This window comes from Streptopelia decaocto (assembly GCF_964273445.1).
Source record: "Streptopelia decaocto genome assembly, chromosome: 10".
NCBI classification, from domain to species: Eukaryota; Metazoa; Chordata; class Aves; order Columbiformes; family Columbidae; genus Streptopelia; species Streptopelia decaocto.
The window spans coordinates 18,214,432-18,235,976 of NC_138665.1; the positions used below are offsets into that span (position 1 = coordinate 18,214,432).

The 21,545-nt window shown below is 46.2% G+C and overlaps 1 protein-coding gene across 1 annotated transcript in view; it reads left to right on the forward strand.

Moving 5' to 3' along the window:
- The window catches only part of GABRA3 (gamma-aminobutyric acid type A receptor subunit alpha3), a gene marked incomplete at its 3' end in the record, with an annotated part of 60,587 nt that overhangs the window by 36,838 nt on the left and 2,204 nt on the right, over positions 1–21,545 (forward strand). Inside the window, exons 5-8 of the mRNA XM_082061740.1 lie at positions 8,128–8,210; positions 11,938–12,081; positions 13,421–13,573; positions 16,133–16,344. Of these exons, the coding sequence (XP_081917866.1) occupies positions 8,128–8,210; positions 11,938–12,081; positions 13,421–13,573; positions 16,133–16,344 (592 nt within the window). The remainder of the gene's footprint in view (positions 1–8,127; positions 8,211–11,937; positions 12,082–13,420; positions 13,574–16,132; positions 16,345–21,545) is intronic.

Below are 21,545 nucleotides of genomic sequence, written 5' to 3' on the forward strand. Positions count from 1 at the left end.
CTGTTTTGCAGGCTTGGCTTTGTGCAAGCAGACTTTTATAGGGAAGTTGTCCTGGGAGGGAGAAATCCTCAGAGATCACCTTATCTTGCTGCATTTCTGCCATCATGGGCTGAAATCTCCAGGGGCTGGGGGAGGATGCAAAGTGAATTCAGTACTTTCAGATCCCGCACAAGGATCCTAGAAGCAATTAAACCTAACCTAGATTTTCACAAAGCCTAAACCGTAAACACTATTTGGCCTGACTGTGGTTATTAATGAATCTTCTAGAGGAGAAATCAGGACAAAACTCAAGCAATATCCGTGGCATAAACAAAGTCTGTTCTGCTGTGCAGGGTGCTGTCATGTTTTTGTACCACACATACACCAAGGGATTATTACATTTGCGTCCCAGAAATTGGACCGAGAGTCTCGCTCATCCTGCAGCACGATGCAGGTAACAACAGGGGCTCTAATGACACATCAAAGGCTTCGCTAAGCTCCCGGTAACCATGAGAACGAAGCTGAAGTGGTTTGTTGTACCATCAGGCTGGGAGAGGTATGTTTAGCCTGATTCATGCTTCTTGCCATTGTATTGAGCAGTTCAAAGGACTTCCCATGACTTTAAAGGGATAAACATGGTTTCTCTCCTGGATGTTCCATTTTTGGTGCCTTTGCAGCAGCAAAGTGAAGAGAAAACATGAGGAGTTCGGGGTTTGGTTTCAAGACAGTTCTACAGAAGTTATTGCTAGTGCCTGGGACAGATGAGCCAAAGGATGCAACAGCTGGATTATGAGATTGCTGGCAGCTTGATTATTTTTCACATGCTGTTTAGGCTTTATAATGACATTTCAGGGCTCAGATGTCTGGACCTGAACAGGGCATCAGAGCAATGAATAAACCTCTGTGGTTAGCTGGCCGTAAGCTCCCTTGCACAGGGTAAGGGGCAAAGATGAGAATTTCTGCAACAGGCTCTTCTACCCAAATGCTGCAGAGGCAGTGATAATTGTCTGGGAAGTGAGATACATTCCTCTTGGTTTGACATTTTGACGTTTAATTAGGCAAAGCATATGGCGCCGAGGAGTCCTTAGCCAGCAACAGGAGGTGGCGGGGAAGGCCAGTGCAGGAGGGAGCGGAAGGGGAATGTGGGCACTCTCCTGAGCAGTGATTGATTCCACAGCTCACTTAAATACTTCTGCTAATTAGCACTCTGAAAGATGTGTACAAAGGAGGCTGCAGGAGTGTGTCTCGCCCTTTGTGTGTCACCTGTGAACATGCTGGCTTCTGGCTGAATGAAGTTGCTGAAACCAGACTCATCTCACTGGAATGATAAGGCATTTTCTCACTTAATTTCAGGAGACTTAAAAGCTCCTTGGCTTGTAGGTGGAGAAGTGGCAGATTAGGTTGCTTCTTCAGTGGTTTGTTGATGGATTCACTGCAGTGTTGTTTCATGGCTCAGCTTCTTCCCCATTTGCCACCCTTTTCCCTGATGATGTGAAAGTCCCCCACTCTTTCCATAACATACTTGTTGCATGCCACACCCTGAAGATATACAGCGAGTCTATCCAGATGTTGATTTGTTTTCCTTTTCCCAGATGTGCTTCACACGGTAAGGCTACCAGCTCTGCCTCTTGTGTGTTCAGTCGCATCAGGAGTGGTTCGGCTTTGATCTCTTGTCCCTGGCTGACCACAGTGTACCCGGTCCAGCATTGCCTGTGTAGCACAAGCCATCTATGAAAAGAGCTAAATCCAGGTTCTGCAAGGCAATGTCAGTTAAATCAGTTTGCTGTTTGCTGGAAGCACACATTACCTGATCCCACTAGTGATGTTCTTCTTCATCATCAGGCAAAGGTATTAGAATAGCTAGATTCAGAGGACTGCACCCTTTTAAGGTTATGTTGTCTGCCATTAAGAGGATCAATTAATATCTGTGTGCTTGTTGAGGAGACAGCGCTTGAGTTGCATATTATTTTAGCAGCATCTTTACTTCGTGTGAGGCACAAACTGTCACAGGGTGTCCCAGAATAAGCGGATGGCTTTTTTCTAGTATCATTGCTGCTGCCACTGATCTAATGCAGGCTGGTACTCCTGCCACAACCAGGTCTAGAATGTGGTAGTATGCAGCCAGTCTTTGTTGGGATCCTAATTTCTGTATTTACGTTCATCTGGCTATTCCCTTTTGTTCATGTACGTACAAATTGAAGGGCTTTGCATAATCTGGGAGTGCTAGGGCAGGGGCTGAGGCTAAGACTCCTTTTATTGCTTTAAGGGCTCACTCCCTTTCTGGGCCCCACATAATAGGTTCTACTTCCCCTCCTCTTGTTCCTTCTGTTAGGGGTTTTGCTAGTTCTCCTAACCCAGGGATCCACAGCTGGCAGAATCCTACTGCTCCAATGAATCCCCATGCCTGTCTCTTTGCGACTGGAAGTTTTACTATAGCGTCTACCCTTTCTGAGTCTATTTATAAAACCATAGAATAGTTTGGATTGCAAGGGGCCTTCAAAGGTCATTTAGTCCAACCCCCCTGCAATGAGCAGGGGCATCTTCAAATTTCTCACTTTCTCACTGCCTTTCCCTTAAAATATTTCTCACCGCCATCCCTTTAAAATAAAACCTAAGAATTGCACTTCTTTCTGACAGAGCTCAAGTCTGGACAGACATGTATAGTGTCCTTTCTCTGCTAAGGCAGTACATAGATGGACAGTGTCTATTGTACAGGTGCTTTCACCTTTACTCACTACTAGTAAATAATCTACGTATTGCACAAGAACTGATTCACACAGTGGTTTTATATCTCTTAAACCTTTTCTCAGCGTTCACAAAAAAGTTGTAGGAGACCCTGCAAACCCTTGTGGGATACATATCCAGGTCAGCTGCTGTTCTTTCCACGTGAAGGTAAACCCAAGTTGGCTGTCCTCGTCTAGCAGGACACTGAAAAGGGGATGGTTAGAACAATTACAGTAAAACATTTTGCCCAGTGTGGTATTTGTAGGAGTATGGTAGAGGGGGCTAGGTGTGGGGACTACTATGTGCTGATTAATTGCCCATAAGTCTTGTATAAATAGATGCTCTGGATCTCCATCTTCATGTAATCTATTTTTCTTTACCGGGAACATAGGAGTATTGTAGGGTGACTCACATACTTTTAAAATTCCTTGAGCTAGATACCAGCCTATCTGCTTTTGGATACTTTTTTCTGCTTCTTGGGGAATAGGATACTGTTTCACAGCTGGGGGAGCTCCCCACTTTGGTTTTATGATCACAGGCTGAGCTGAGATTAATGGTCCTACATCTATGCTGGTTTTACTTAACGATTTTGCAGCCCCTGATTTTAATCTCTCTGGTATTTTGAACTCTTTGTAAGTCTCTTTGTTAGTACTCTCGGTAATTACATTCATCCCCATGATTATTAGATCCACCCCCTCAGGCGATAAATGTATTTCCATGTCTAGAGCCTGTAAAAGATCTCTTCCTAATAAACACGCTGGGGAGTCTTCCACTAATACAAGCCTTCCCCATGCTTCCCCATAGCTGGGTTCCAAGGTTGATTAGTAAATACGTGCAACACCATCAGAGCCACCCCTCTCCCCTCGGTTGCATAGCAGCAGGATTAGGCAGCACATAGAGGTCACAAGATAGAGTCTGGCAGCCAGCAGAGTAGTACCAGACAGAGAAGAAGTGTAAGGTGAGGCAGACAAAGTCTAAACTCTGTCATTCAGGGCACAGCTTCAGCTGTGGCAAGTGCTGTGTTTGACGTGGCCCCTTTTGCCACAGTTCCCCAATTCCGGTGCTTTCTTTCCTACACCAAATCATCCCAAACATGCCAATAATCCACGTGTCCCCAGAAGCTGATTTTATGGTAAGCAAGTTCTACAAGAAGCAGAGTACCACCTTGCTCAATAGTCTTGCCCTATCGTGCTTATGCAAGTTCCTGATTGTACAAGCACAGTAGTTCAATAAACTGAGGCACGGACATAGGCTAAGACAGTCAATATTTCCTATAGCCCGGAGAGAGCAGGAGGGTATGACCAAGGCCAGCTTGTGCCCAGCTGTGTCTTGCCATCCTGGCTCCTTCTGAGACTCTCTTTGGCTTCTCTAAATGACACCAGATCCACCATCTGGAGTCCTTTGAGTCGCTCAGCCTTATTCAAAATGGCTGTTAATCACAAACAAGACTTGCAAAGAGTACAATGGATGAAAATGGCCTTTCTGCTTTTTTTAGGGCAGTTCAGGGTATATTAGAAGGAAAGCGCTGATCAGAGGAGCGGTCCTTTGGAAAAGCTGACTTTGGGAACACCCATTTAAGAGCTTTTTGAACTAATGAAGTAATTAGTGAAGTCGAAAAAGGAATAAGAAGGTAAACCAGAAAAGTCTTGTGTGGCCTGCAGAGGGAGATGGGAAATGCATCAACATTTCCTTTACACAGGTGACGGTGACAAATATTAGAAGCAAAAACCCCATTGCAGTTGGAAAGGACACAAAAATAATTGTTTGGACATGCGGACATGCTTGACAAACTTGCCAACCAGGAAGCTTCCCAAGTGAATGTTGAGCTGACAGAAGAAAGCATCACAAAAGAAATGGAACAGGAGGTGCCAATGCTGTTAAGTCCACACCTTGCTGCCAGGTTTTCATACCTGTGTCTTGAAGTCCTAATCTTCATCCACATTAAGAAAGAGAGGCATCAGATCAAATCAGCAATTTGTTCGTAGTGGCCTTTGAGCGTTCAGAAGAAAGTAATTCCAACTATGTGCTTGTAGGCTTGTCAAAATCAGTCAGTCTTTCCATTGACTTCAATGAGTCTTGACTGGGGTCCTAAAGATCAGGTCATCTTCTCTCTCATGTAAAACAGGTACATTCAGTCTAGAGGTGAAGAAGAGAGCAGCAAATTGGAAAGAGTGATTTGTTTCCAAGGAAGTTATGTTGGCCACACAGTCATTCTTGGATTGGCTGAGGAAGCCAAGCTGCCCAACATAATGCAAGCAGGACAGTCATCTTCACCTCTTTGTCGGTAGAATGATGATTATTACAGGACACAGTGGTCACTATCCATGTACAAGGATTCACAAAGGATTGACAGAGTAGAAAAGGTCCTTGGTCTCTGGTGCACCCAGTTGCCTAGATACAGCCACTGAATCATGGAAGCTGTAAGCCACTGGCTGCTGGGAGAGGACAGCAGGTGTGGTTTGCTCTGAATTCACCCAGGTTTTGTACTTCTCCATAAGTATCACTGGGCTCCTCTACCGGAGATGGAGTCAGCCTGTATAGGCCAAATAAACCCGCTGTGATAAACCTGTCCAGAGCATGGAGCATTCCATCAGCCATGGTTGGGCTGTGAGCTCTGGGGACCCAACACTGAATGGTGACTCAACAGCCAGCCCCTTGGGGCTTTGGTACAAGGAGTCCCCATGGGTGTGCGGGGACCGTGTCCTGCTCATGTTGAATAGCTAAAAGCTGTTTATCAGGACCAAACCTGCCCTCATTGTGGGAGTTGCTTTTATAGGGTTTTCCCCCCCTCTATGACACAGTGGGGCCAATGTGCCCAGCGGAGACAGGACAGTGGTGCCTGGCACTGAAAACAGCAGAAATTAGTACGTACTGCTGCTGCATTAAGGAGGAGAAAGGTATCACTGAAACACTGTGGGGCTGGGTTCAGAAGGTCTGCAGGAGCCTCACCACTTTCCTTTGCTAGTTCATATGAAAATAAGGCGTAGACTTCCCCGTGGTGCCATCTGCTCTGCAGCGCTGTGACCCCAGTGAGCGCTGCAAAGGGGTCACCTGCCTTACCTCCCATTCCCACAGGCTGGGTTAACTGGGCTTTAAACCTCTATGGTGGTTGCTGCTGGGGCTCCAGGTCACACAGGAAGATTTTTGGCCACTGAGCCCTGCCCCATTGAAGTTGTGGCAGCTTCCAGCTCTGCTCCTCTGCTTCTTGATTTAATGCCTCTGCCTGTCTCTCATGGGCATTCCTAGAGCCTCTGAAAGAAGCAGATGGGGCTGACTGTGGGTCTGAAATCACAAGGTTCATTTCCTCACCTGGCAGAGCGAAATTCAAGGCCAGCTGAGAGTTTCCAGTGCAGCCCGGGCTTTGCTGCTGCTGTGTCCCTCGCTCGCACCGGTGCCCGCCTGTCACAGCACCATCTGCCGCCAGCAGCCACCGTCGCCGCAGCCTCGGAGATCCCCTGCCACCTCCAAGCCACCACTGTGTTTCTGCTTTGTTTCCACAGGAGTTTTAAGAGCGATTTGTGAAGTGCTTGGCTTTGTCCACCAATTTTTTTAAAAAAACATTCTTTCTTTTTTTTAATCATTTCAGGTTTGTCCACCTGAAAGAAATAACCTTTATTTTTATTTTCTTCCCTTCTTATTTTCTTTTTTGCTTTTAGCAAACAAAATCTGAACCCTGTATTTTTTTTCAGTGTTCATTTTGCATTTGACCAAGCCTCGGTTATTTTCTCTGAAGAGTAACTTACCTGAATGTTTTTCCAGCTGAAGGAAAATACCTCAACAGAAGCTTTCCACTGTGCTGCTTTAGCTGAGTTTTCTACAAGCCACCTTCAGCCTTAGGTCTGTGCACTTGCCCTTTGCATCCACCTGTTTCTCCTGTCATGGTTTATTTGTCATTTTCCTGGGCCATCAGAAGTGGGTCCTTTTTCCTACAAGTGGTTCCTTCAGAGAATATTATATTAGACATCTCCTGGAAAGCTGTCTGTCCTGGCTCCACCTCCTAGGCTGCAGGCTTTGCAGTACTTGTGGAAGGAACAAGAGCTTAGACCTACCTTTTTCAGAGCCTTTTATAATGGATTTTTTAGTACCTGGTGCTGTGTTCTGCAGCACACTGCTTTTATGGTTGTGCCTCCCTCACAAAACCGCTTCCTGACAAGGTGTCCTACTGGGATTTAGTGGATGCATAAAGCACATAAGTTGTCCTGCAGCTCCACGAATGGCCTCAGGACACACAGTTCTCTGGCTGCCCGCAGCATCCTCTGCAGTGTCAGCAGCGAACGCGGTGTCCCACATGCACGGGGCTGTGTTGTACCCTTGTGCCACACCTGCCACTTCATGTCTGTGAGTTTTTTTCAGCAAGCCCAGTAGTGCTGTGGCTCCCTGACTGAATAATCTGCCAGACCTCAGCTCCTTCCAGACAACCAAGGAGAGCAGGCTGTCATAGAATCAGAGAATGTCCTGAGTTGGAAGGACCCACAAGCATCATCAAGTCCAAGTCCTGTTCCTGCACAGGACAACCCCACAGTTCACACCATGTGTCTGAGAACATTCTCCAGTCTCTTCTTGAACACTGTCAGGCTTGGGGCTGTGACACCTCCCTGGGGAGCCTGTTCCAGTGTCCACCACCCTCTGGGTGAAAAACCTTTTCCTAATGTGCAACCTAAACCTCCCCTGGCACATCTTCCTGCCATTCCCTTGGGTTCTGTCATTGGTCACTAAAGAGAAGAGTTTGGTGCCTGCTCCTCCTCCTGCCCTTGTGAGGAAGCTGTAACCACAATGAGGTCTCCTCTCAGTCTCCTCCAGGCTGAACAAACCAAGTGACTTTAGCCCCTCCTCATATGGCTTCCTCTCCAAACCCTTCACCAACTTTGTAGCCTCTTCTGGGCACTCTCTAGCAGCTTAATATCTTTTTTATCCTGTGGCGCCCAGAACTGCACACAGTGCTCCAGGTGAGGCTGCACCAGAGCAGAGCAGGACTTTGAGTGGCTGGTGATGCTGTGCTTGATGCACCCCAGGACACGGTTGGCCCTCTTGGCTGCCAGGGTACACTTCTTCCCTGGAAGCCCCTTCCCTCTGCTTTCCAACATGGTCCAAGAGATGTCCCCTGACCCCAGGTATTAATGAGCTCTTTGTGCACAGTGCATAAGCAAACAGGAGTCCTGGGCTTTGGCAGATTCTGATTGCACTGCATGGATAAAGATGAACTCCATAGAGCTGAGTTTATACAATGAGAAAGGTGGCAAGATCTATGTGCTTGCTGTTCTCTCCACAGGTGATGGCCTTCTGCCTGGAGACCCAGAGGTTAGTGGCCACATTGTGGCCTTTGTCGCCTTTGATGGATGCAGGGCAAAGATGCTGTGGCAGAAGGGCCAGCTGGGAGCCGCCACAGCCGCGTGTTTCTGATCATGCCTGTGTTTTATCTTGTAGGCTAACGATTCATGCAGAGTGCCCCATGCACCTGGAGGACTTCCCAATGGATGTGCATGCTTGCCCGCTCAAATTTGGGAGCTGTAAGTACTCTGATCAGCCTCTGCAAGGAGGTGGGTGCAGAGCTAAACAGCAGTCCTTTGTGTGTCTACTATGTTCCAGTATTGTAGTGATAGTGTTATTAATTGTTGCTAATGATAATATGACCAAAGATTTGTTTCTAGTATGTTATACATGCAACTCCTACTATTGTCAGAAATGGGCAACATGGAAATCTGTGGTCAATTCAGGCTCACAGAATGGGTTAGACACCTACAGCTTTACTGTAAGTTTATTAGGGATGGGGGAAGAGCAGCTCCCCGTTGCTCTCTCTGCCCTTGGTGAGCAGTGCTGCCTCTTCAGTGCTACCTCAGCAGGACCGGCGTCCGTGGAAAACTCAGAGCTGCTTTTCCTTCACCACAAGGTGATCCTGGGGGGACAGATACGGGAAGACAGCAGTGCTGTCTGCTGCTAGGTGTCCTGTCCAGCTTCCCTACATCACTCCTGCCAATGTGGGGAGAGCTTGAAACCTCTGGTTCCTCTGCGTCCATTCTCCAATGGAGCTTACAAACCCCTTGTTCCTCTTCAGTCTGTCAGGCAATCTGCTCTCAAGTAAAAGGCTTGAAAACCCTGGGAATCTCTGTCTCAGTACCCAAGGGTCTTGGTTTAAGGAAGATTTGCAGGCTGCTGGTGAGCTGGAAGCTACTCCCAGCCTCCCGGGCTTGCAGCCATTTATCTGCCTGGGCTTCCCATCCTTCCTAGGAACAAGTTCCCTCTTCTCTCCCATATGCCAGTTAAATTTCTTTTGTTTCTGTTCCTGAAGTGAGTGGGAACCTAATTCCAAGTCACTGGATCAACATAATGTGGAAACAGATCTCCTAGTCCCACTTTGCCTGAACCCTCTTCCAGGTCCAACAAACTGAGCACCACTCTCAGTCTATGTTTGCATTAGATGGAAAGAGTTACCCACCTCCAGCTAACGAATGAGCCCCCACCAGTAATATCCCTTTTAGACTCTTAAGAAAACAGAGAATCACAATCTTTCTAAACTGGTACTTCCTTGCTGTAACCATTTGAGAGTTAACTAAAAAGAAAGTTGAAAAGTTTGATTGATACCAGAAGAAATCATATTTATCATGTGCATCTGCTGCCCTGCCTCATGACAAAATGCATCCGTGAAAGTGGATTATTCAAAAATACTAAAATAAAGTTATTTCTTAGGCAGCACCTAATTAAATGTAGAACTCATTGCCACAAGACATCACTAAAGCCAGTAAGTAAAATAGCAAGCCTTAGAGAAGGATGAATTATTAATGTTAATTGACCTTGTGAGGAGGGATATAAAATCTCATACCTCAGGCCTAAACTCTGGGATTATTACAAGACTTGCAGGAAGGCAGATTACTCCACATTTAATTGCTTATAATGTTTCTTGGTGAGGAAAAAGAGATTAATGTGCATATTTCTGCTGGAACACCCTTTGGGGTTCTTCTTGGGTATTTTTACTGATTTGGCCTCTGAACGATGAGAGTTTTGACACAAGCAGCTCAGAGAGATGCCCCTGATTAACATAGTATGGCTCTTTCTAAAGCAGCCATCCACATAGCATGTGAGCTCACCTCTCCTGTGTTGGAGTAGGATTAAACTAGTGTTTGCCCCAAAAAGCTGTCAACGGCTGGAAGCTGCTTGTTTGCAAGAAGCTTAGAGTGTGTCAGATTTGTAAGTAGAAAGACAATGCCAAGGCCAGATGTGCTGTTCAAAGGATAGTTGAATTTTCTTCAGTGACCACCTTCCAGTGATCCCCACAATCTGAGAGGTTCATCAGTGGTTTCCTGTCCCTGTGCCACCGTGGCAACCACCCAAAGGCGCAGAGAGCTTGCAGGAGAATTAAGGGCATCAGGCATTTCAGATAGCTTCAGCTGCCCATCTGCATCGTTCCTTGGACAAGTGCAGTGAAGGTGATGGCTTTACCTATCACCATGCTCCCTGGAAGATGGATGTATGCAGCAGAAAACAACTGTTTCTAAGCCAGTCATAGGACATTTGTACAGGAGCTGAGACTGGGCTAGCAGAAGATGTTGCTGAAGTTACCAGTTCCACTAAATGTCAAAGAGCTGTCCTTGTTTGGATTGGACAAGACTGCATTGCAAGCAAGGCATTGTGCAGAACCAAAACAGCTTCATGGCATTAAATATGTTCCAAGTATCCATGCCATGCCTGTGTGACACCAGATACTCTTCTGTTCCAGGCAATGACATATGATGGCAATGAAACTGTGGGCAAGTTTCCTTTGCAGACTGAGAAAGATGGTGGGTGAACTGGGACTGGTAGAGCAGAAGGTGCTGCCCACCAAGGTGGAAGAGCATCAGCAGAGCTGTACAAAGCTGGGCCTGAAGGAAGGTGGAAGTCTCCAGAAGCATGTTGAGACCTGGAAGGAAGGGAAAAGCAGCGTGTTGCATGTTGGATGAGAGATGCCAGCCTGCATCAGAAGTGCTTAGGCAGCACACTGGCCTGCTGAGAAGCATTGGCTGATCATCAAAACCACTCCTCCTGCTTTTCACAGCATCTGCTTAGTATTTAACAGGCTTGCCAAAATCTACAGTGCAGGGGTAATAGTGGTTGTTTAAAGAAGATCAGAGAAATCTGGTTGTCTCAGGACAGGATCGTCTCAGCAGGAGCTGAGACATTTCTGTAGCAGACCTAACCCATCGCTCGACCTCACCCCAGCCAAAGAATTCCATAATGTCTTAAAAGGAAAACCTGGTAGTAAAAATAAGTTAAAAACTTGTTTTAGTGAACTTTATTCTTGCCTAAAAAACTGGCACAGAGTGGGTATGGACAGGAAGCTTGGGCATTAAGGGGAGAAGTAGTTCCTAGTAGATTCTGGAGAGACTCAGTTTCTGGAAACCATAGGACTGGCAAAACCAAGAACATGCAGACGCCAGCGGGAAAGAGAGAGGCTGTGGGGACAAGCAGGGATTTGGTCACAAAGGCTTGTGAAGGTGATGGTGACTCTGTGTGCTAGAGGTGTTCGCATATGGGGAGCTGGGCAGGTGCAATGGAGAGGGGAACTTGCCAAGCCCCTGGAAGGATGCCCTGACCCTGAGCCCAGCCTTACCCCAGGCAGCAGTCCAGCAGAACTTGCCTGCTGTTTCTCTTGCAATGTTCGGGCAGGCTTTTCTCAGCACTGCCCACCCTCGCTGCCCGGCAGATTGGCCTGGAGGCTGGCAAACACAGGGTCACGCAGGGGAAAAGGGGCATCTTGGTGGGAGGGCACACCACCTCCAAAGCTGGGAGGCTTGGAGAGGGTTGCTTCTGAGTGAGGGTAAAGACTTTTTTCTTCTTAACCTAAATTTCAGCCCAATTTGCGTTTAGCCTTTTTCGCCAGCTGTTGCCAGCACAACTCTCCTGGTCCCTGGCATGGCAGGGCTGTGGTTGTCCTGCTGCCCCAGCAGCCTGCTGGTCTGGACGCCTTCCTATCTTGTCTCTGCTTGGAGCCAGCCCTCGCGGAGTCAGCACGTCAAGGGGACAGCGTGTCTCTCAATGACAGTGCTCTGCCTCTTTTTCCAGCTCCCTTCCAAAAACCCCAGCTCCTTTTTGCTCATTTGATTTAACAGTTGCTGAACTGCCTTGGTCTCTGGCCACGCTTGGCTGTGCTCAGCCATGTGGCTCTGAGGAATGCATAGCAGGGATTAATTTGGCTGCAAGCTAATTTTGATATATTTTAGGTCAGGCCGAAACACAGACCTCATTCTTCTTTCTCTTCCACAGATGCCTACACAAAGACAGAGGTGATCTACACCTGGACACTGGGGAAGGATAAATCGGTGGAAGTAGCAAAGGGTGGATCTCGCCTGAACCAGTACGACCTGCTGGGCCATGTTGTTGGGACAGAGATGGTTCGATCCAGCACAGGTACTTATGGGACCACAAAGCAATGCATGGGCTGAGCACACTGCCAGACAAGATGGACCCATGGGCTTTGAATGCCACGATTTGGCATAACTATAAAGACAGTACCTGTGGGCAGTGAGCACCACAGAACTTCCCAAGCCATGTGCTGCTGGAGAATATGGCTGGGAACATGTGGAACCTTCATCAAGAGGCAGCGAAGGGTTTAGCTTTCAGTGGTTTCCACTGAAAGAACCTTATCACACATATTCTCTAGAAAACTGATTTCAGGCATCAAAGAATGATCCGCTGTGCAGAAAACTTGCCCCACCTTGCCCAGCTGGTTCTTGGTATTGTGGGTTCATTAGTCTTGGATCTCTTTCCAGTCCCTTAGGAGAGCATTGCGGGCAGGGGAGATGAGAGCAACATAATGTTCAGTGTGATTTTTACTGCATCTGCTTACACAAATATTATCATAGCTAATAGAAGATTATCCCAAACAAATGTTTCCCCTGATTAATGACCAATATTAATCATCTTTCTCTCCCATCTGCTGCTCCTCCCTTCCCCTCTGAATCCAGGTACTGAAAGCTTCTGTTATGTGTGTCTCTCATCTTTCATTTTTCTTTCTCTTTTTTTTTTTCTTCTTCTGTATGCACCAGTAGTTCTCTCATTTAAGGATATTTCCTCTCTGGTGCACTTGATTTTAATAGTGTCTGTCTGTAACAACTCACATCACCTCCCTTGGGGAAATGTGGAGAGTCCAGGGAACTAAACATCATAATATCTGGCCCATCGCTCTATTTAAGTTGTAGTAAAATGTACAGATGAATAACCTGAAGTGGCAAGAAAGCTGCTAAAGGCTTCTATGTGTAATGGTTTAGCAAAGCCACACTCACAACAAAAAGACGCAATAATCCAATAAAGTATCCAAAGCTTTGGGTGGAGTAATAGGGCATTGTGGGAAAACAGGGACAGCTGCTTCTTTGGTTTACAGCCCAGACCTTTAATGGCAGAACTTGCCCTGATTTTTGAGATAGTTACAGTGAGGAAAGGCAGAATATTTTCAGGATCGACAGAGAAAATAAAATCCTTTGTCCTGAAGCACTGTTAGGGTCTCTTTGGGCTTGAGGTATCTTAGCCACAACGTGGCTCCCCAGACTGGAGCAGAAAAAAGACAGGAGCTGGGCCAGGAGATTCCCAGAGGCATCTTGTGTCTGGGGCGAAACAGGGAAAGCCTGTTTGTTTATTGAGTAGTTTGTTCAGGACAGGTCTTTAGTGGTTCAGAGATGGGTTGGTGGTCAGCTGGCCCCATCCTGGAAAGCACTGGTGGCTCAGCATCTCTAACCGCCTGTCTCTGCAGGGGAGTATGTCGTCATGACCACACACTTCCATCTCAAGAGGAAGATCGGGTACTTCGTGATCCAGACCTACCTACCTTGTATTATGACGGTCATCCTGTCCCAGGTCTCCTTCTGGCTTAACAGGGAGTCCGTCCCTGCCCGAACTGTTTTTGGTGAGTCTGGGAGAACATGGGCATCTTCTCAGGTTGGGGGAGAAAGGCACCACAAACTGACTTATCATCAGAACTGGTCTTCTCCAGGACTTGACCAGCATCACTGAAGCTGCTGGCCATTTCCCAGAATAGCTCTGAGCGTCTTTCCAGTGCACTGACTCACTGCAAAAGTACTCCTGTGTTTCTGTTACAAGCCAAGTCATAAATATTAACAGTAATCAAGGCATCGATCATCTAATTATATGCATTTGGCTGTGTCTGCTTATCTATATTGGCTTTTGAGTTGAGGAGAGGATAGGTACATGGGGAGACATTTAAAGCTCTGCCTTTAAAACTGCTAATGTGACCCTGGTCAGAGCTCCACATAACAAGTTTCTGGGCTGAGGCAGTATAACTGCATGGTAAATAGTATATTGTGATTATTTTCTTCTATGGTTTCAGATCATCTCTGCGAGGCAAAGTGTCAGTGCACATATATGAATCGATTTTGCAAACATTTAATAACAGAATTGGTTTGTGCTTTCCTGCCAAGACCTACACACACTCACGGACCAGGTGTGCTGGATGCTGCAGGACTCTATTTCCTGGGAATAACAGTGCCCAGCACACACCACTTAACAGAGAGTATATTGGACAAAAGTCACCAAGCAGAGAAGGGATATAGTGTACCACCTGCTCACATTTTTGAATAAGACAGAAAGTGGTGTGGTTTCAAATATCATGAAGCATTTTCTCTATTGCAAAAGAGTCATGATAGAAATACTTCCCCAAACCCAACAAGGCTGATGTCCTCCTTTCCGGACCCTTTCCACAGGCTTAGACCTCATTCCTGTGCTGTGGACTGGAACGGGACACAGGGAGGGTCACGGGTGGTTCTGTACCCCCCTAGGTGGACTAGAAAGGAATCATTATGGTTTTGTGTTCACTGGGGCTCGTGAAATGTAGGTCATGAACAAGTTCTAAAAGTCACAGTTGACCCCAGCTTCTCTTCGTTAGCACCAGGTTGCTTTCCCTTCTCTGGTGACACAAATCCTACGACCATCCCCAGCACTGAGTGCAGCTGTGGGGAGCTGGGTGGTCAGTATGGCCAAACCGGTTTGCACAATCCAGACAGCAAGAGCTGCATTCAACAGTGATAACAGTGAAGAAGAGGCGACATGGCCCCTCAGCACCCACTTTTTAGAGTTTTCATCCAGCAGAACGGAAAAGGGAGGACTCAGACAGAAACCACATGGAAAATAGGACCAGCTCAGGCATACAGAGAGTCATCAATGAACTTTCCTTGCTTATCTGTGAATCATTTGCAATTAAACCCCACAAAGTGGACACTCGGACCCCATGTCTGTGCCCCAGGTCAACTCTTCTATTTACATCAGTTCTGGAGTGTCTCTGCACTCCCAACACCAAGGTTGAACCCTTCTCTGAGGATATTTGATTCCCTCCTATGTTATCCTGAGATTTACAGTTAGGTTTCCTCAAGCAGCAGCTCAGATTGAGCAGGAAAGAGCTGACTGAAAAATTAAACCCTATCTTTGTGAAAAATGCCTTTGCTCCCAAATTGCCTTGCTTTCCTATTAAGAAAATAATGAGAACTCCAATTGTTTATTCCTTTTTGCTGCCCCTCAGAAAGTATTGCCGACAATATTATCAAAACTCTTCAATTACCAGGAGTATGGCTTAAGGGAAGTGAAAATTAGTCAATATTTTTATAATGTTTTTAATGCATTTTTAATTGAAAAGCACATTATTGTGGAAAATGGATAGCAATGGTTGCTTGCTTTAATGAAAAAAAACCAAAGCTTTAAAAGGCTTTTTGCAACAGATCATTTTTTTAAGATAAATCGTAGTGACACTCATTCTGGCAGCCTGGGCCACTGATGGCTGCCTGGCTGTGACAGCAGGACCCAGGATCCCAGATGTCTGTCCATGGAAGTCATGAGACACTATTTCCAAAATGTTGAGAGAATCACATTGGATGAGTGGCCAGTTTCTGGTCCCCCATGAAGTTCTCAACCATCTAGCTGTCATTTTTACTGTTATTTTCTTATTTTTATTTTGTTTCAAAAGTAACCAGAGGCTTCTCCGTGGGATATTCTACATGAGGGAGCTGGGTCTAACATCACACAATTTACCATATTAGCAGATGATGAATTGAATGCAGGTGTCTACCTAAGAGCTAGGACTCTTTTACAGTGAGTAGAGATCTAGCTGATGGAGCTTGGGAAGGATTAATCTCATCCTAATGCAGATGTTTGGCATTGATCATATGAATTGAAGATATTCAAAGGTGAACCAGAGAAAGCCCTGAATAACCCAGAGTTGGCTCTGATTTGATGAGGGGCTGGATGAGCAGACTCCCAACCTGGACTGTTTTATTATTCTATGAAATGCACCACAGACTTGTGCTGGGTAAGACTCTCTTAATTATAGTGAGAATGTGGGCCGCATGACTTAGAAGATGGCTTAGATAATGGAAATAACAACTGTGTGGTTTGAGGAGAAACTGGGTGAGTACGAGCGTGTGGTCTCACACCATCCTTGTCTCCTGCTTTTCCGCAGGTGTCACCACCGTCCTTACCATGACCACACTAAGCATCAGCGCAAGAAACTCCTTACCTAAAGTGGCGTACGCGACGGCCATGGACTGGTTCATAGCCGTCTGTTACGCCTTTGTGTTTTCTGCGCTGATCGAATTTGCCACCGTCAACTACTTCACCAAGCGCAGCTGGGCTTGGGATGGCAAGAAGGTGCTGGAGGCTCAAGAGATGAAGGTCAGCCCTGTGGCCAAGGCCAGGGAGGAGGGGGCGGTGAAGAAACGCTGCACGAGAGAGCTGCGCTGGGGCCAGGAGTGGGTAACATGCAGCCCCACAGCACTCCGGGAGGCTGGATGCTACTTACTGGGGTCCCCAGCTCAGCTCTTAACTGGAGCGGTTCTTGAGGGTCAAGGGAGGAGGAAGGGCTTGGAGAGCTGGTCACTGTGCTTAGCTGGAGGAAAAAAACCCAGGTGTAACTGCTTACTTTTCCCTCTGTCCTTCTGCATGACCGTTTGCCAGTGGAAATGTGAATGCATGCATGTTTTGGCTGTGCCCCACCAGTGGTTTCCTCTCTCCTTTCTTTTCCCTTTAACCCATAAATACCCCACTCCATGTTGCTAGCATGCCACAAAAACCCAAATATGTCACGGGATGCCAGCCTTATCAATGGAGATGGTCCCATTCTGCTGTGTCCCCTGCAGCTTGTGTCTCCGACTGCAGGTCTCCCCTGGCACAGGCCAGCTTGGTGCAGCAATGGGGAGCTCTAACGCTCACGCTGTTGCCCACAGCTGCCGGCAGCTGCTGCTTTGTAAGCTCAGGCCAAGAGGGTGGGTGGGAAGCAAGCAATCAGAAACGGCAACTGGCAGTAAATTAGTGCCTGGTGTTACCCACGTTTTCCCTTCTTGCTAGGGATCAGCCTCTCTAGCAGCTTCCTTCCTGACAGCCGCCGCTGCCTCTGCTCGTGCTCCCTCCTCACTGACTGATTCTTGGCTGCATAGAGAAATCACTCATTGTAGCATGCTGCTCCTTGTTTATATTTATTGAATCAATTTGAAAATCAGCTTTGTCCTTGTTCTTCGTTCTGGAGCCTTTATATTTTACTCCTTTGCATTTTAATGTGTTGTTTAAAATTGTTGTGGGGTTGTATGCAAATACCTGGCAGAATTGCAGTTAACTTTTAGGAAGAGAATAACAAGCCATCTCTCTGGGATGGAGGTCAGCGCAGGAGAATGGAGGCCTTATGGAGAACCACGGCCATCACTGAGTGTTGAACGTCTCTCTCTTGTGTTTCTTGGACTCTATCTGTTTGCTTTTGCAGCTGTGGTCTGAGCAACAGACTCATGGCAGAAAGGCTCCAGCGGAGGCTGCTTGATGGTTTTCTACTTCCATCGTGAACAATAACACTAATCTGGTCTCTAGAGATGAGAGACACCTTTCCCGGGTCATTGGCATGAGTGAAGGATCAGAACAGGTCCTCAAAACAACCACGTCCCTTTCAGGGATGGGCAGATGAGCACAAATATAGGATTCACAGAGTCTCGAACAATTATGTGAACTGGGCACAGCGAAAAAGCAGTAAAGGCTCAGTCTGTCATAGAAGCAGCATGCTCCTTAATTTATTCATTGACCCAGGACTGCAAGACTAACAGTGCTGAAACAATAGGGTAAGAGCATGCAGAATGCTTGAGCATGTGGTAATCAAACAAGAAAACTAAGCAGGACCAGGAATGTTTCAGGGGGAGTGCTCTTTGTGAGTTTGCTGCAATTGGTATGAGATTGGGGAATCAGGAAGGACGCCAAATTTGTGGATGCTTTTTCAAACCAACCCTGATCTTAAGCCCACCTCGATCTTTATGTTAGAAGGCTAATCCACTCCCATCCTCTGCAGCTCAGAACATTCCCTGAAGAGTGGTGGGCTTTCAGGGAGCTTGGGAATACAAGGTGTCACCATATTTGCTTTTCATCTTTATTCTGTTGAATATTTCCAAGTAGTGAATTTGCCATGCAATGAAGATGCCTCCTTGGCTCAGTTTCAGCCTTTAATTAGCTCTTCTTGAAACAATTGACAAGCCAGGTGGTTGAAACCACGAAAGAAAGAGGATGCAGAAGAACAACTATTGGCATTTCAAAATGTTTGTACCAGGAATAAAACTACCAGTGACAAGCCCAGGCTGAGCCCTGGTCTCCAGAGAGCCTTCCCCAAAGCCAAAAAGAATGCTCTTTATTGATATAATGGCAAGTATCCTCACTCTAGGTTTGATTGTTTTCTTGCATGAACATGAAAAAAAAAATCAATAAGCATCAACCCTTTTCTCACCTTAAATGTAGGCGGCAGCAATGCTTCCCACCCCATTTGAAAGAAATCACTACCTTGCAAAAGCTGCTGATTGCTGACATGCACTCCCAAGGTGTTCACCCTCAGGGCTGGTTCCATTCTTTCTTTCTTTCTCTCCTTCAGCCAGCCCATCAGTTTAGAGCATTTTTTTCAGGTAGAATCTAACATAATGGGCTGATCTTGGTGAACTGCTGATCTCTGATAAATGACTATGGCGATGCTCTGGCTGTAGCCACAGTTGGTTTCTGGTTCTAGCTGGGAGCTACTCTGCACATACTCTGTAGGTCTCCTGTAATGAAAGGCAGGCAGATATCACCATAGATGTCACCAAGAACTCCCTGTAGTGCACATGCTGATAAGTTTTGACTAACGTTTCCAGGACCCAAAGTCTTTGCAAGGCTTTCCCGCCCGCCACCAGTAATTGCTAATTGGGGATGAAGGATTTCTTCTCTTTTTGTATGGCAGGGTGGCTGCAACCAACCTAGATGTGCAGATTGAGTTGGAGAGAGGCAGCTGGATTCAATGTGGAAAACTTGTTAGTAAAGATGGTTTTAAAGAAAACATCATGAGGAGAAAGGTGGGAGATGGCAGTAGTTGAGGACTGAGAGGCCAAAGAGATTGTAAGATGAGTGATCTCAGTAACCAGCAGAGCTCCCTATCTCCAGCATCCTCAAAACATCTCATGAAAAGAATCCACTTCAGGACACTATATCTGAACAGAGTGAGATCCATTGCATCCCATCCATCCCAGCCATAGGAATGCCCATCTCTGGAGCCAACAAGGTCACTTCCTGAGCAGCTGTTAAGTGAGGATCTGGAGAGACAACCATTAACAGTGACTTCACAGCTGGGAAGCTCATAAAGTCTACAAGGATGACATTTACCAGGAAGTTCTCTGCAAAAATTGTTGTTTATTCCTCAGGATGGAAGATGCCTTGGATCTTTGGGAGCTGCTTACTTAAACCCACTTCTGCCTGCAACACAATAACTGTCTGTAAGATCTGATTTAGCTCTCTGTCTGTGCTTGTATAACATTGCCTTGAAATCCTGGGTGGCAAGAAGCAACAAAAACAATACAAGTAGTTGCAGTCAGACACATGACAACAAGGGAGAACACACTTTGGATGGAGGAATAGCCCTGGATCTTTATCCTTCTCATTCTTAAGACAATCCTGTAGTGTGTGGTGGCAAGGTTAGGTCTAGGCTTTTTATATACTTTTCACATGTTTTTTCAATAAGAAAAAGTCACCAAAAAGCATCCTCCAAACCTCTCTGTTGATATGGTCATCATGGTTTTCTTTCTTGTATTTTGGAAGTGACAGTCATGCTCACCATTTGCACTAGGTGCCCTTTCCACCATCTAAGTAAAGCCTAGCTTTTTGTCCAGCCTGCTTCAACAATTCTGAAGTTTGCCCCATAAAGCAGGTCACTTGGGAATCATTCTGTTTTCTCCTTTGTTTCTTTCCATTTGTGACATCTTTGTTTCAGTCCCCTCCTTGTCAACAGAGAGGAATGAGAACCAACCTTGACAGGCCACCATTTTCAACCACTTTGAAGTCTAACAGGCTCACAGGGTGGTTCAGACCCACCTCTCTTTTTTTTTTCTGCCTCACTATGGTAAATGTGTTTATGCTGGGACTTTCCCTTGCTGACCGTGTTCTGCAGCCCATGAGTCCTTTGTCTTACCTCACTTGCAATCACCTGTAGCTCTCCATAGCACTGCAAGTGATTTATGTTCTCAGCATCTTCACCAGTCCATGTATCATTCTTCAACAACACTTCACCCTTTTTCTCTCAACACTACCTGTGTGGAATGTTGGGCTGATTGTTGACTCCATCCAAATTCTGAGTCTTTGTCTGGTGATCCAGGGAGTGTAAGATTATTGGGCTCAGGCCCACATAACGTGAAGGAAGAGATGGGAGGGATGAGTGATGCCAAATCATAGAATAGTTGGCCTTTGAATTATAGGATACAAGTATGTCAGAGACTAGAGATGCTTGGAGGTCATTAAAGTGACTTTCCTCTATAACAGCAAGTGACAGACACCTTGCATTTCTTAAGTACTGCAGGTGTTAGTGATGGTGACCTTCAGAGTGGCCTGTCAGAAGGATAGTGCTTCCAACCCAAGTTTCTAGCCAAGGAGCAGGTGCAGAGAACTACATCTATAGCAGATCATAGGCGAAACCAGTAGTTCCCATAATTTAGAGGTTCAGCAATTAGCTCCTCAACAGAGGCCTGAAGACAAGAATATTTAACAAAAAATGCTATTATTTCTTAGCATGTGTGCTGTGGAAGAACTTGTCAGACTGCAATATCCAGGGAACATATTTATCACTATACCAGCCTTCACAGCTTTCCCCTCAGGAAAGCAGCGCAAGGACATCCGAGTGCTGTGATTCAATCTCCCTGTGCCCAAACTGGGCCATAAATGTAGGAATTGCTGTGCAACATAGATGTGTTAAATAGGACAAGTTTTCTGAGGAAATGTGGGGTTTCCTTCTGTTTTTCTTCCCTTCTGTTTCAGTAGGATGTGGAACTCCTCACAGATAAAGGTGCTGGGGGGGGTACTGTGCAGCTGACAGCAATAAGCACATTTTGCTTTGTTTTGTTGTCAAAATCTTGCCCAAAACACTTATTTATAAAGCACAACCTGGTAAACTTCAGGCTGAACCACAGGCAGGAGGAAAGGATAGGCAGCAGGAAAAATGCCCAGGCCCTGGGCTCCCAAGCCTCTGCACTGTCTCAATAGCCTGATCTGAGGTCTAGAGAATCCCAAGTTGATGCCTGGGGGCTCTGGATTGCAGTAATAAGAGCAGGAGCTTGCTATCACCACCCACAGGATTTGTATTTGCCTGATTTCCCTCTGTTTCAGCCTGCTGCTTCCAAATGCCTTTGGCCAGGTGAGACACATCCACTTTCCAAGCTTTGGGACAGAAAAGCTAGCCAGGTTGAAAGTGTCATGACACTTGTAGTTATCTTACTCCTGTAACAAATAATGTGGCTGATTAATACTAGAATAGTCACAGTGCACTTCAAATTGCATTTTGTGAACAACAATCATTTTTTCATTCCTGATTATTAATTGATTTTATTACCTCCAGT